Source organism: Saimiri boliviensis, chromosome X (genome assembly GCF_048565385.1).
Source record: "Saimiri boliviensis isolate mSaiBol1 chromosome X, mSaiBol1.pri, whole genome shotgun sequence".
Taxonomy (NCBI): domain Eukaryota; kingdom Metazoa; phylum Chordata; class Mammalia; order Primates; family Cebidae; genus Saimiri; species Saimiri boliviensis.
In genome coordinates, this window is record NC_133470.1 from 85,250,325 (window position 1) to 85,266,356 (window position 16,032).

The 16,032-nt window shown below is 53.7% G+C and overlaps 1 protein-coding gene across 1 annotated transcript; it reads right to left on the reverse strand.

The window, feature by feature from the left end:
* Nucleotides 1-593: 593 nt before the first annotated feature.
* PWWP4 (PWWP domain containing 4) lies at nucleotides 594-6,931 on the reverse strand. The gene has a single exon (XM_074391570.1). It carries the CDS (start codon nucleotides 6,911-6,913, stop codon nucleotides 1,460-1,462), a length of 5,454 nt encoding a protein of 1,817 aa, XP_074247671.1. The 5' UTR covers nucleotides 6,914-6,931; the 3' UTR covers nucleotides 594-1,459.
* Between the last annotated feature and the right edge of the window lie 9,101 nt (nucleotides 6,932-16,032).

Consider the following 16,032-nt stretch of genomic DNA (forward strand, 5'->3'; position numbering starts at 1 on the left):
AGCTACTCTGCCAGAGTTACCCAAACACGTGGTCATGTGAACACCCAACATGGTCTCATGAGACCCGGCGACTGCCTCTAAGAACCAAAAAAGCACTCGGGTTCGTGTTTCGGCCTTCACGTTTATTTTAACGTCGAGTTTGAAAAACAATCTGGCTTTCCCATAACATTCATTCTCAAAAACCATCTTGTTTCAAGTTAGCCTAGCAATCTGTGCGCTTCGCCACTTGGGCCTGAACTGCGTCTGTTTAATATTGTTCTTCCAAGGGCCGGGCCCACTTAGCGGAATGGGGGCTGCCTCTGTGACCCGTGTTTCCGACCCCCAGCCCCGGTGCCTCTCCTTCTCTAGCAGCCCGGAGTGGCTTACCGGCCTGCGCCTAGATTGTTGGGACCTGGTGGAGCTAGCCCGTGAATAAGTCGGAAGATGAAGCTTGGTGGCTTTGAGACAGATGGCCACGCCTTGGGGGATGCCGGATGCAGAACAAGGAGCTGGCTTTCTTCCGATGTATGGGCAGGTAGAGGGGCTGCTAAGCAGTCAGGCCGGCCGCATAGGTGGAGAGTAGCCAGCCTGAGAAGGAGATGGCTCTAGCTGCCCTCCAGAGGGCAGCGACAGCTACAGGGAGAGGATCCATCACTGTCAGTTATGAAGACAGCCGGAGGCCGGTACTAGGACACGGTTCAGAGGGCTCCCCCCGTGAGTGGAATTTCAGGGAAAGGCCTGGCGACAAGCTTGCACGAGGCTCACAAGAGGCTCTCACTGCACACTGAGGTTTCACTCATGCACATACGGACTACATGCAGGCCGGCCGGCGACTTCACGTTTGGCCTGCAGCTTGCTTTTTGAAGAAGCATTGGAAGGTCGTGTTAACGTACGAGAAAACGTCTCTCTCATGGGATTCAACGCTCGGGCTACTTTTCAAAAAAAGTAAACAAGCATAGCAGGGAAAAGGCTGGAGTCATCTTAACAGGGAATCCAATAGTTGCTGTCCACGTTATCGCCAAAAGAATGAAAAGTCCCACCCATGTTGCCGTAACGTTAGGCTTTAAAAGTTACTGTTGCTTAGCAGCTGACACCGGTGGCTTTTTGTGTCAAAGAACATAGGACCTAAATGAAAATAGCAAGTCCAGTCAAAAGAAATGTTATGAAAATCGATGGTCTTGTCCTTCAAACCCATCGGGACAAGTACGCTTCCAAAGACGTTGAGGGAAATGCCAGCGTTTGCAATCATTTCACAAAAGAGCTCTTCACGAGTTTGCGAGGAAGCCATGGTGATGAATGTGCCACCACCAAACGCTGGGGATGGGCCCCAAATGAATTTTGCAGGTTCCCAAAGTTTCGAATATCCAGAACACACTTAACACTCGTCGGGGAAGGGATGGCTCATTTTACACAGAGGGGCATTGTCATTAATTCTGGAAAGGAGGTGGCTCCCCGCTAAGGTCTGGGTGCAGGAGGAGAGCTAATTAGCTTCCCGGGTGGTTGCTGGTTTCCTTCTCATCTTCTTTAAGATATTTCTGTCAAACAGCTCTTTCTCACGGTAATGCACAGGTGGCCCTCGCCGGTACTTCTCCTCTGCTGCCTTGTAATCCAGCTCATCAGTTGCGGCGATGGCGCAAATGATGGCCTCGGGCAGAAGAACTTCCAGAACAAAATTGACTTTGTCGTCCCTTATCCGAGTCAGCATGGTCTTGTCCATTTGCTTGTAGATTTCTTGTAAATGCTTGGTCACGACTTCCAACTGGTCGTCATCTTCCAGGTATGTTTCAAAGCAGAGCAAGTCCCTGCGTGGGGTGAGAAACGCGGTCAGCCACCTGGACTGCTTCCTGCCTTGCAAGATGTCCAGGAGGTGGGGGTCGGCCCCCTTTTCCCTCACGATGAAGTCCACCAGCTTCCGGTTGTCTCGGTCCCGAGCGGCCCTCATCCGGTCCGGGAGGATTTTCTTGCAAGGCCTCTTCCCGCCCAGGGAGGTCTCCTCCTCCCAGTCTTCCAGGTCGGCATAATTGACCTTTGGGAAGTCAATCTGCAGGTCTCCCTCTTGGACGGCTCTCCTGATGGGGTGGCTGGTGTCTGCAGCGTAATAGTCCAGGAAGGAGCCCTTGAAAGAACCCCGGAGCAGCCCTTCTCTGTAGTGGGAAATGAGTGAGAAGCACCAGTCGATGCTGGGCTTGTATGCCCTCTGGGCCCTCTTCAGCAGTTTCTCTTGCTCCTTACAATCCAGGTGCTTCAGCCTTTGAAGAGGAACTTGAATGCCACGATTTCCACGGTGCAGGTTGTCGTCCAGCAAGAGCACCCTCGCGGTCTTGTCTGTGCTGCTGACGCTCTTGACCACTGCCGGCCAAAACGGATGGTCTTGAAATTTGAACCAGACCAGCGTTCCCCTTTCAATGGGACGTGGCTCCCGTGGAAGAGTAAGGCTGGCGGGCTGCCCATCCTGTTTTCCGCCAGCCCTCTGAACGGCGGTCACGGGATGAGCAACCTTAGCGTCACCAGGGGGCTGAGGAGGTCTTCGAGGTCTCCTCTGAAAATCTGGACCCGGAAGCTTCTTTTTTCTCCCGGCAATCCGCACTGAAGAAGGCAGCCTGTGCTGAGGGGACCCAGAGGATGGGGCCAGACCTGCCCAGCCTGGCTTCCAGGCACCCTCTCCAGGGTCCTGAATGTCCCCCGAGAAGGGAGAGCATTCAGGGGAAGCAGCCAGGGTCTTCTTCGGGCGGCTATCCAGTGTGTCTTCCTTCAGAGCAGGGGGCGCAGGACTGGTGAGGCCTGGGGACCGAGATGCACCCTTCCCCGTTACTGTGGGAGGCAGCGACATAGGAGTGGAGGCGTTGGCTCTTTTCCTGCCTTTTATCTCACAACCATGCCACGAAAGTGTCAGGGAATCCTGGACGGCACGGCAGCTTTGCAACGCCTGTGCTTGCGTTTCACCTGGAGTAGGAGCAATGGCCATATGTGTCTGTGACCTGTCACCGCACAGGGCGCCTGGAGTAGGAGCGAAGGCCTTGCGTTTCTGTGACCTGTCACCGCGCAGGGTGCCAGGAGTAGGAGCAATGGCCTTGCGTTTCCGTGACCTGTCAGACCTGTCACCTCGCAGGGCACCTGGAGTAGGAGGAACGGCCTTGCGTGCTGTTGACCTGTCAACGTGCTGGGTGCCTGGAGTAGGAGCAACGGTCGTGTGTATCTGTGACCTGTCAGGACGTGGGGCGCCTGGAGTGGGAGCAATGGCCTTGTGGTTCCATGACCTGTCACCGTGCAGGGCCCCCGGAGTAGGGGCAATGGCCGCGCACATTGTTGAGCTGTCACTGCGAATAGCACCTGGAGTAGGAGCAATGGCCGTTTGCGCCTGAGAGCCATCGCCCTGCAGGGCTCCTGGAGTAGAAGCAATGGCCATGTGCGCTACTGACCTGTCACTGCCCAGGGCGCCTGGAGTAGGAGCAGTATTCGTGTGTGCTGGTGAGCTGGCACTGCCCAGGGCGCCTGGAGTGGGAGCAGTGTTCGTGTGCGCTGGTGAGCTGGCACTGCCCAGGGCGCCTGGAGTGGGAGCAGTGTTCTTGTGCACTGGTGACCTGGCACTGCCCAGGGCGCCTGGAGTGGGAGCAATGTCCCTTGGTGCCGGAGACTCGTCAACGCGCAGGGTGCCCAGAGTAAGAGCAGTGGCCTTGCGTTTCCGCGACCTGTCAGTCCTGTCACCGTGCAAGGTGCCAGGAGTAGGAGCAATGGCCTTGGGTTTCTGTGACCTGTCAGGCCTGTCACCTCGCAGGATCCCTCGGGTTGGGTCAATGGCCATGCACACCATTGAGCTGTCACCATGCAGGGCGCCTGGAGAAGTAGCAATGACTGTGTGCGGTGGTGACGTGTCACCATGCAGGACGCCTGGAGACGGAGTAATGGCCATGCACCCTGGTGAGCTGTCACCGTGCAGGGCACCTGGAGTAGGAGCAATGGCCATGTGAGTCCGTGACCTGTCACTGCACAGGGCCCCTGGATTGGGAGCAATGGCCCTGCGTTTCCATGACCTGCCACCGCACAGGGCCCCTGGAGTAACAGCAACGGCAGCGTGTGCCCACGACCTGTCCCCAAGCAGGGCGCCTGGAGTAGGGGCTATGGCCCTGCCTGCCTGTGACCTGTCACCTCGCAGGGCACCTGGAGTAGGGGCAATGCTGATGCCCACCCGTGACCTGTCCCCGCACGGTGTGCGTGAAGTAGTGGCAATTCCCCTGTGTGCCCGTGACCTTCCACTGCACAAGGCGCCTGGAGTGGGGGCAATGGCCCTGCTCGCCCCTGACCTGTCACTGGGCAGGGCGCCTGGAGTAGGACCAACGGCCGTATATTCTCCTGACCTGGCACCACGCAGGGCACTTGGAGTAGCAGCAATGTCCCTGCGCCACAGGGACCTGTCCGCGCACAGGGCATCTGGAGTAGGGGCAATGCCCGTGCCCACCCGCGACTCAACGCCGCACAGCGTGCATGGAGTAGGGGCAATGGCCCTGCGTGCTCCTGACCTGTTACTGAATAAGGCACCTGGAGTAGGGGCGAGGCTGGTGCGCGCCCGTGACCTTGCACCATCCGGGGTGCCTGGAGTAGGGGCAATGGCCGTGCGCGCTGGTGACGTGTAACTTCCCAGGGTGCCTGGAGTAGGGCCGTGGCCGGTCCGCGCCCGTGACCTGTAACCTCGCAGGGCGCCTGGAGTAGGGGCAATGTTGGTGCGCGCCCGTGACCTGTTACCTCTCAGGGCGCCTGGAGTGGGGGCAGCGTTCCTGCGCACCAGTGATCTGTCACCGCGCAGGGTTGCAGGAGTAGAGGCGTGGCCGGTGCGCACCCGTGACCTGTAACCTCGCAGGGCGCCTGGAGTAGGGACAATGCCCGTGCCCACCGGTGACTCGACTCCGCACAGCGTGCATGAAGCAGGGACAATGGCCCTCCTTGCTCGTGACCTGTCACCCAATAAGGCACCTGGAGTAGGGGCGTGGCTGGTGCGCGCCCGTGACCTGTAACCTCGCAGGGCGCCTGGAGTGGGAGCAGCGACCCTGCGTACCAGTGACCTGTAACCGCGCAGGGTGCCAGGAGTAGGGGCGTGGCCGGTGCGCCCCCGTGACCTGTAACCTCGCACGGTGCCTGGAGTAGGGGCAATGCTGGTGCGCGCCCGTGACCTGTAACCTCGCAGGGCGCCTGGAGTAGGGGCAATGCCCGTGCCCACCCGTGACTCGACCCCGCACAGCGTGCATGAAGTAGGGGTAATGGCCCTCCTTGCTCGTGACCTGTCACCCAATAAGGCACCTGGAGTAGGGGCGTGGCTGGCGCGCGCCCGTGACCTGTAACCTCGCAGGGTGCCTGGAGTAGGGGCAACGTTCCTGCGCACCAGCGACCTGTAACCGCGCAGGGTGCCAGGAGTAGGAGCAACGCCCGTGCCCACCCGTGACTCGACCCTGCACAGCATGCACGGAGTAGGGGCAATGGCCCTCCGTGCTCTTGACCTGTCACCCAATAAGGCACCTGGAGTAGGGGCGAGGCTGGTGCGCGCCCGTGACCTTTCACAGTGCAGGGGGCCTGGAGTAGGGGCGTGGCAGGTGCCCACCCGTGACTCGACCCCACACAGCATGCATGGAGTAGGGGCAGTGGCCCTCCGTGCTCCTGACCTGTCACCCAATAAGGCACCTGGAGTAGGGGCAATGCGGGAGCGGGCCCGCGACCTGTTACCCCGCTGGGCGCCTGGAGTAGGGGCAACGCCGGTGCCCACCCGTGACTCGACCCCACACAGCGTGCATGGAGTAGGGGCAATGGCCCTCCGTGCTCCTGACCTGTCACCCAATAAGGAACCTGGAGTAGGGGCGTGGCTGGTGCGCGCCCTTGACCTGCAGCCTTGCAGGCCGCCTTGAGTAGGGGCCACGCTGGAGCCGGCCTGCGACCTGCAACCACGCAGGGCGCCTGGAGTAGGGGCGATGGCCCTGCACGCCAGTGACCTGTTACGGCGCAGGGTGCCAGGAGTAGGGACAACGGCGGTGCACGCTGGTGACCTGGCTCCACGCAGGGCGTCCCCAGTAGCAAAGGCCCTGCTCCCCCATGACCTGTAACCTCGTGGGGTGCCTGGCGTAGGGGCAACGGCCCTGCGTGCCCGTGACCTGGCCCTGCACAGGGCGCCTGGAGTAGGGGCAATGGCCCTGCGCGCCCGGGACCTGCCACCGCTCATGGTGCCTGGAGTAGGGGCAATGGCTGTGGGCTCCTGTGACCTGTCATCCCGCAGGGCACGCTTACTCTCTGAAGGGACCCTCGGTGATCTTGGGTTTTCCCTCTTCCCAAGAGTCTTCCTGAAGTCGCCTGTGCGTCTCCAGTCGTCTTCGCGAGGGAGGGAACTGGCTGGCTTTTCCGGCACCTTTTGAGAAGGCTGAGAGGGCGTGGTGCTCTCTTGTTCATGTGGTTTTCTTCCTCCACGCAGATTTGTTCTCTCGTTCAGCATCTCCAGGACCACCTGAAGGGTTCCTCTGTACCCCAACTTCTCTCCGGTTGGGGCACCGACCATCCTCTGTGCCACTGCAGAGGCGGCAATGTCTTCCATTTCAGACTTAGTTGGGGTCTTCACGTCTGTGCTGCTCACCTTGATTTTTTCATCTACTGCGAGGATTTGAACTTCTAGGGACGGTGCCACTCGAGGCATCGTTTTTGGTGAAGTCGCACGTGTGCACAAAACCTTTGCTGGCCACAGGCGGCCTTTCCAAGAGCATAGGACGTACTGGGAGTCCATGATGAGCTGAGTCGTGTGTGGAGAGGTAGCTACTAAGGGAGGCCGAGGGGTCTGCCCACCACACCCTCTCCTAAACCAAGCTGCTCTGCAAAGCGGCCTTTGCCTTCGGACTGCAAAGGGTGTGTAGGGTGGGTGGGCTGTGTTCCTCCTCCTGAATCTCCTTGAGACGCTTGAACTCATGTTTCCAGTGGGCGATACGGCGGTCAACTGCAACGTGGAAAAGGGAGAGCAGAAAGGTATCAGAAGAACATCCTTTTGTGAAATGCGAAGCACCCCACTCAGTGAGGTCAATAAAATAAGGAAACGTGGCAAGCGCGTCTTAGACAGAGGGATAGACAGATGGCAGGTATTTGGGAACATCCAGAAGGTGCACAGGAGCTTTCCGACACACCAATCCCAAGGCTTCGTCCTAATTTTTAGCAATTCCATATTGAGGAGCACCTGCATGGGGAGGTGGGTGTCCCGACAGGGGCCCCATGTTTCTTACTGAGTATTCTGTGCCTTTGGGCTCCTCGGGAGGGAGCCTAGGGAAATGCTTCATGTTTCTATTTCCAGGGTGACAAGTATGGAGCTGTGCACCCCAGGAAGCCCGAGGAGCTCTCCCACATGCAGATGCTGGGTGTCGGCACCCTGTCATGTGCAAGAGCCCGAACTTAGAGCCCAGAGCTGCGTGGAGATCATCCCGGTGATTACTGGCTACCATTGGTCATGAGAATCGCTGCAGGCACCGGTCACTGGCTGCCACCTGCACCTCTCTGCCGTGGCTTTAAACTTTTGCCCCCCCCAACACCAAATCTGCGCCTCTTATCCTGACCACAAGGGTCTGTACAACGACGGGCAAGGAAAATTCCACTCCGAAATGTCAGCACGACATGAATGCAAGTGAATGTTTAGTAAGTGGGGAGATCTTACCCAGTGTCACATGGAATCGCAGCAGGTTTGGTTCTGTGAGCTGAATCTCTTGCGCTGATGTGGAGACCCTTCAGCCCCGCTCCATGCCGCTATTCTTCTGGCGTCCCAGTGGCACCACGTGTAGATGCTCAGGACCTATGCACTCCTGATGTCAATCTGGAAACCCAAACACAGATAAGAAATTAAGCCAATCAAGTGATTTATCCAGTTCCCCTCCCCAACTCTCGAATGCATGCCCTTTTGAAACGGAACTGATGTCTTCATCTTAGGCATCGTGTAGACGTCATATTTGTTTTCTTCTTTTGCGTCGCAAAATATTTCCCTGTTACACCACTTAGTGTGTGCCAGTCTTTTTCCGTTTCAGAACCGTGGGAACTACTGCTTTCCTGATAGCATCCGCCTAAGATACATGGATTCAATACTAGCAGTCTCTCTCTCTCTCTCTCTCTCTCTCTCTCTCTCTCTCTCTCTCTCTTTCTCTCTCTCTCTCTCTCTCTCTGTGTGTGTGTGTATGTGTAATGAAATGTGCTCAATGAGATTGATAAAATAAGGAAACGTGACAGGTGAGTCTTGCCTTGTTACTGTGTTTCTCTGATTCTCAACATGAAACGGTTTTGCATAGAATACGAAATGTGTAGACAGACATACGAAAGGGACACCAGGTTGCAGAAGCTCACTCTACGTGATAATGTGCCTGCTTCCAAGGCATTGCCAGCATGCCCAGGTGCTCACACGCGTGCACACATTATCTTCGACTAGAGCTCCTAACTGAAGAGCATAACTGGACACATTGTCCTGTGAATGCCCACATTCCTACCTACTTTGTGTGAATGTCTTTACAGGGAGGTTTCCCTGATGGTTCCAAACTTTATCCAATGAAATGTCCCATATTACAGAAACGTGCACTGAGATGCAACCCTTGTGTCAGTCCTTCAGTTCCCACCTCCCAAAGCAAAATAATCTGCTAGCCTGTTGTGGTTTTCCACAGCCACTGTACAAAACTTGGTGCTGTGCAATGTTGAGTATCACAGCTCGTTTACATATTTTAGCTCACGCACTGTGGAGTTCAAATTACAGGTTTCACAGGCCAAAAATTATTTTCTCAATAAATGCAGGTATGTGTGTATTTATTCATGCACACAGGTGGATGTAATGTGAGATGTATAATGATGATGAAATATACAAGCTTTAGGGAAAAGCTGCCCAAAACCTTTCTTAGATGAGGGTATAGGAGGATACAGGTTTAATGCCCTCCTGCTTCAGAGAACTCAGAGTACCAAGCTGTCAAGCACAGGTGTCACCCGAGGACCCAGAACAAAAGTCAGAAGGAATCGACCAATGACCAAAAAACTCCAATCTCCCCTTAACTAGACCCGCCAACCCATGTCACAAAACAGGTATGATTGGGCACCCGCAAGCCCAAGCCAATGTCTACCCACATCCCCAAATACAGTCTCTCCTCCTCCCCGCCCCTCTCTCTCCCCCCTTCCTCTCTCTCTCCTTTCCCTCTCCTCTCTGTCTCCTCTCTCTGTCTCTCTCCTCTCTCTCTCTCCCCCCCCCTCTCCTCTCTCGTCTCGCTCTCTGTCTCTACACACACACACACACACACACACACACACACACACACACACACACGTGGGAAACTCAAGGTGCCTGGCACTGATGCTCGCTGCCTCTACACATTCCTGTAAATCCATGCTCGCTGCCTCTACACATTCCTGTAAATGTTTCTGCTTCCAATGCAAATGCTGTTTTCTTCTCTATTTAGTTCCTTATTTTAAACATAGACAGGGAAACATCTAGAGGGATGTGTCTAAAATTTCTACATAGGAAATAGAGTAAGCATCAGCAATCCAATCACCCAGAAATGCTTACTGCAAGTATATGAGTTTGCACACTCTGGAATTGTTGTTTCATTGATATATGTATATGTCTGTAAGATATTTAAGAGGCCTAAAGTTTGTATAGCCATTTGAATATTATTCAGTATTGGCATTTGGCGACATGTTTACAGGTGTGAAACAGTTTAAGGGACTGCCTTCTACAGACAACCAAGATATCCATTACCGTTACGTTTTGGATGGCCAAAGCCATGCCTCCTTAGGAGAGACCATGTGAAGGGAAGTGGGTGAAATCAAAATATTACATGTAGTCTCACCACCTGCACTGGCCCATCACCCAAATACCTGCTATCGAGGGTTTGCATATAGTCTTGCTGGCAACTTTCTCCCCACATTTTGTGGTAAGTGAGACACAATTGTTTTCTCTCTCTCTCTCTCGAGGACAGAGACAGAGAGACAGAGAGAGAGAGAGACAGAGAGAGAGAGAGACAGAGAGACAGAGACAGAGAGACAGACAGAGACAGAGAGAGAGAGAGGAGAGAGGTCGGTAGGTAGGCTGATAGATGGGGGATAGACAGATGGATAGACAGAGAGATAGATGGATGCAAAGAAGTAGAGATGGATACAGGTTGACAGGGTTGATTGATTCATAGGGATAGATACAAATAGATGGATGTAAAGATCGAGATAGACAAAGACATACAGTATAGTAGCTAGAGGGTCTATCGATATTCAGAATAATATAGAGATAGAGACACAGATGATGGAGACAGACGATGAAGAGATGTACAGAGAGAAAGACAGTTGAATGTAGAGACAGAGAAATGTACTTTTATAGAAGATAGAGACTTGATAGATATGAAGAATGATGAGTAGATAGATGGTGATGGATGGATAGAGATAAAGACGAGATGGGTAAAGACAGAGAGATGATGGATGGATAGCAGAATAGTTAGAGACAGAGCAAAAGATAGCTATATAGGTCTACCTCTATCTCTGTCTGGGTATACCTTCATCTGTCCATATCACAGATCCAGGTAGATAATGACGTGCAAACATTGATCTACTTCTGCGTACCAGGATCCATGGGATGAAAACGGAACATTCACTCCGCCCAGCTCAGTTTCGTGAGTGAGCCCAAATTCTCAGAGTACGGAATGAGTAGGACAATGTGTTTAATATTTTACTTCACAGTGGAATCCAACACTGCTTGCCCAATGAGCCTAGGCCGATGAAAATGAAAGGGAGACAGGAGCAGTAGTGAGTCTACAGCCTGTAGCATCCTAGTCCATTTCAGGCCACTAAAGAATCAGTGGTGGAGTATTGTCTATTGCTGGTGTATAACTTTTGTTCTATTCCCATTGCTCTGTAGCTGCGGGATGAAGGAACCAGATGGCCATGAGGTTTTATTTCTGCCATCAACAGCCAGGATTTGGGGGGTAATTGTTTTGGCAGCCCTCCGTTAATTCCTTTCTCAAGCGAGGGGTTTATTTACGTTTCAGGACAAAGTAAAAGAACACAGTCCTCAGCAGCTCGTCTCAAAGCGGGGCCCCTTTCCTGACACGGCCCGGCCCCCCGCCCGCCGAGAGGCAGGCATTGTCCGTTCCTCCCCCTAGCACCCCTCCCTACCATGACCAGAGCTTTGTGGAGCTGCTGTCGGCTGCTGGGTGCGTGATTTTGGACCCTCCCCCAAAGAGGAGTTTCCTCCGAAGGATGAGCTGGCAGCACCCTGCAGTCTAATAAAGGCACCACCGCGTATAAAATGGTTTCTGCAAAGGAAGTGCAGTCTTGCGTGTTCCTGCACGTGTCCTTTGCGCAGGCAAAGTGCACGTGAACTTTGAACCTACATTTAAAGACAGGCCCTACGCTTTCCTAGGGTTTTCAGTGCACTTGCCGGACAGTCGGGGGAGAGTTCGTATCGGTCCAGTTTTCTCCTTATGCTGGTCACTAATTGCATGCGTCAATAGAGGATGCAATTAGCGAACTACTGTCCCGCTCTCTGGCGTGGAGAGAGCCGGGCTGTTTTGCAGAGAAGAGGAACACAGCGGCCCGACCCGGTGAAGGAGCCTGTGTTTTCCGCGGCTGTCATCGAGAAGGGGCCCGCCACCGATTTTCACTCCATTCAGCTCAGCGTAGTGATACCAGGAGATTCGCCTTTTAGAGAACAGGTGTCTCATCTCCCGGGTCCGCTCCCCAGGATGAGCACAGCAGGAACCCTGGCTTGCTCAGAGCGACGGGAGGCCTTCCCGCCCTGCCCCTTGTAGCTCGCCATTTGCCGACCTCAAATTTCCCTCTCCTAATGTGTGCGCCGTGAGCTCTTACACTCAGGAGGCGAGTGAAGCCACCTCGTGAAGGGGACCCGCCAGTGTCCCTGAAGTTCAGACATCCCTGGGGAATCTCTGCTTTGTTTAAAGGACCCGGGTGACGGTGCTGTATGGCGCAACAGGTGTCACCTCCGGACAGTGAGCCAGGGATGACACGCTCCTCAGTCTCCTCAGCCCCGGTTCCTCGGGAGCTGCCCGCCTTCCTCACCAACAGCAGGGATGACAGCCCTGAGTGGTCAATTCAGCGACACACACCCCTCCCCCCACACACAGAGCCTTAGAGAGACAACACACACACCCTCACACACCCACCCACCCACCAACCCCGGTACACACACACTCAGAGACACACACACATCCACACACCCACACACATCCACACACACATCCACACCAACACACACAGCCACACACATCCACACACACATCCACACCAACACACACCCCCACACACATTCGCACACACCCACACACAGCCTCACACCCCTCCCCCCAAGCCCCCTCACCCCCCCAGGCACCCACACGGTCGCAGGAGTAGCAGACACCTACTAGTCTTGACGCTCTCACGGCTCTTCGAGCTGTCCGGGCTGTGGACATCCTTGCGAAATGTGTCTGCCACCAGGAAACAAACGCTTCCCCCCGTTGTCATAGAAACCGGGATGTCGTCCGGACGGCGTTCTACTGGATAATGGCTTTCTACGGGGCGCCGGAAGTGCCAATACCTCCTCGGAGGCTCCTCGTGGATCTCGAGCTCCCTCGGGTACAGCCCCCCCACACCCACCCAAGCCCATGCGGGAACCTGCACAGGATTCGAAACACGCTTGGGAATCCTCCTTGGCACAGGCGCTGCTAGGGGCAGGGGAAGTTTACAGATCAGAGCATGGAGGGAGGCAAGTGAAGGCGCCACGGGTTCTCTTCTCCCTTGGGGCACAGGGACTCAGGGCCCAGGCCCCGTTAGGGGCCGCCTGCCTGCCCCACCGCCAGAGCACGAGAGGCCAGGCGGGATCTTTTGTGCAGGCTGGATCCGGGGCCCTCGGTCAGTTCAAAGCCACCTGCAGAGGCCAAAACATGGGACGGTAGAACACCTGCATGCCACGGGAAGGCAGAGCCTGAACGTGGGTTGTGGCAGGAAGAAAAGAACCTTGATCCTTCACCTGGACCGACGTGGATTGCTCGGGCTGGCAGCAGGCCGCGGTCCCCGTGAAGAACAATGTGCCCGCGACCTGGGACGACAGGGAGGTGGCGGTGAACCCCTCACATTGAGATCTGTGCTCAGCACATCCTGCTGGAACCCAGTGCTCACTAAGGCTTCATAAGCCCCGAGGCAGGGGTACCGTTCCACCCGGGCACACGGCCCATGCTTCCTCCCCCAGGCAGGCCTTCCTGTTAGAGAGACACAGCTGCCCCCCAGATGCAGCTCTTCTGCCTCCTCCTGTTCAGGAACAGGAGGTCCATCCTGGGCAGTGATGATGGGCTGGACACAGGCCCTCGGGAGAGGGGGTGGGATTCTCAGCATGTTTCCATTTTTTTAGGGGTGGTGGTGGTAACAGCTCCCATCGCAGCCCGCTCCAGTCTCCCAACATCAGCTCCCTGAATTCAGAGCTGGAGAGGGATACCCAGAGGCAGCTCTCTGGAGGACGTTCCAGACAGCCCAGCATGGCATCAGGTTCAGACACCCTGGAGCAACACCCAGCCACGTGTTCTAGTTCACATGCCACCTACAAGAGAAGGGCCGAGCTGGACTCTATGTATTCATTGTAAACCTTTTTAAATGCCGGCAGCTTTCGTGGTACAAGCGGTTTGATTTGCGTTTCCCTAAGAGTAATGATGTTGAGCCTCTGGTCTCTGTCCCTATACCCTTGCACGGGCCCGGATCCTATATTGCTTATGGCATGGGCCCTCTTTCCCACCCTCATTCATCTGTTAAACTCCCACCCACATCTCAGTATCCATCAGCAATATTTCATCTGCTGAGCACATCTCTGAAAGCCGGACTCACACCTCGATTTCTCGGAGACTCTGAATGAAACAGCAAAGCATGCGTGATATTTAGGCTGTCACACCGCCTTGACAAAATTCGACACCACGGGCTCCTAAAACAGTGGGAAAAGGTTTTCTCACGAGGCCAGGTAATTAGAAGGAGTGAACTGGCAGTGATCGAGATGGAAAGGTATTGGCAACGCGCTGCTCTAACAATTAGCACTGAGACAAGCTATGAAGTCATGTTGTATCTATGGGACACCGACATCTGTAGATTGAGTACCTCTTGGCGCACATGGTAAACTCTCCAGACATTTTCACACTACTCTACACCTTTTTCAGTAGTAACACGCCATTGTGACGGACATCAATCTGAGGCAATGCTTAGAGAGATAATTTTCAGTAAAGTTACCGTAGGAAACCACAGTCAGTTCTAGGATCTCATGAACAGTTTGTAGTCCAGGAAGGGCTCGGGTAGCCTTTGCCCACTGTTCCTCGCCCGATGCACTGGCGCCTTTCTATGAGCCAGTGGAATGCTGAGGGTCCCAACGGGGTGAGTTCAAAGGGAATAACATACAGTAGCCTTGCCGTTAACCTATTGCTAGTACAGGCAGTGTGAAGGCACGGTCAGAGCGAATGAAATCTTGAAGACTTTGGGTGCTCAGTGTGGATGAAAGAAGGAAAATGCAGGATTCAAAACAAAACCAAGCCTTGCAGAGCCCGTAGCAAAGTAAGACAGGTACAAAAGTTAAAGATCACTTTAGAAGATGTAAAGGAGCCTTTATCTGTATCTACCTGAGTCTGTAGCTATGTCTTTATCTATACTCACCCCTCTATCTATCTGGAGACAGAAAGGGATGAAAGGAAATGATACCCTGGAGTTTAAATGGAATATTAGATCTGCTTGACAGAATCATGCGTGAATGTCATTTCCTTTATGAATTACTATTTCTCTGGTGTTTTAGAGCGAAGATGCATTATTTTTACAACTAGACCAAAGATTTGAAAGTCGCATTTAAGTTACCTTAGCGTGCCTCATAATATTTCTTTGTTATTAATTTTAATTTTTGTATTTTGTAGACAAATTCACGGGTACATGTGAATTCCGTTACGCGTGTACAGTGCGTAGTGATTAAGTCGGGGTACTTAGGGTGTCCGTCACCCGAGTACAATACGTTTTCGTGGAGGACCGTCACCCTACTCTGCCCTCAAACACTGAATTCATCGCTTCTGTCTTCCCGTAGGTTTGCTCCCTTCAACCGACTTCTCTTCACCCTTCCCTCGCCGACTCGCTCTTCCCCGTCTCTGTTCTCCCTCTCTCCACCCTCTACCTCCGTGCGATCAGACGTTTTCACTCCCACGTCTGAGTCAGGACACGTGATGTTTGTCTTTTTCCTGCCTGCATTATTCCATAGGCGATAATGACCTCGAGTTCCATCCATGTGGCTGCAAATGACACGATTTCCCGCCTTTTTGTTGTGGATAAATCGTGTTACACAGAAACACACACACGCACAAATTCACACACATATATGCCCACATATATACACCATCTTTTTAAAAAACCATTCATCTGTTGATGGACACTTAGGTGGATTCCACGTCTTTGCTATTGTGAATAGTGCTGTAGTCAACATTCGAGAACGGGAATTTTCTTTCTCTTTTTCTGATGCATTGGTTTCTTTTCCTTTCGGTAGATACCCAGTAGGGGGATTGCTGCATTGAACGGTAGTTCTGTTTTCCGTTTCGTTGAGAAATCGCCGTACTGTTTTCCGTGGTGGCTGTCGTCGTTCGCACTCCCACCAACAGGTTACAAGAATTCCCCTTGCTCTGCATCCTTGCCAACCTCTGCTGTTTTGTGTCTTTTTACACAGTGTCCGTTCTGACTGGGGAAAGATGATACGTCATTGTGGTTTCGGTTTCCATTTCTGTGGTGATTAGTGAAATGAGACCCATGTCTCTCACCACGTACGAAAATCGACTCCAAATAGATCAAAGGCTGACATGAAACACCCGAAGCTATATAAATGCTAGGAGGAAACCTAGGGAAAACTCTCTGGGACACTGGTGTAGGCAAAAAATTTCTAAGACTTTGATAGCCCAGGCAAGAGGAGCAACCAAAAATAGACAGATACAGTGCATGCAACTGAAAAGCTTCTGCACGCCATCAGGAGGGTAAGGAAATAACCTGTTGAATGGGAGAAGATATTTGCAAACCAATCATCCAACAGGTGACTAATAT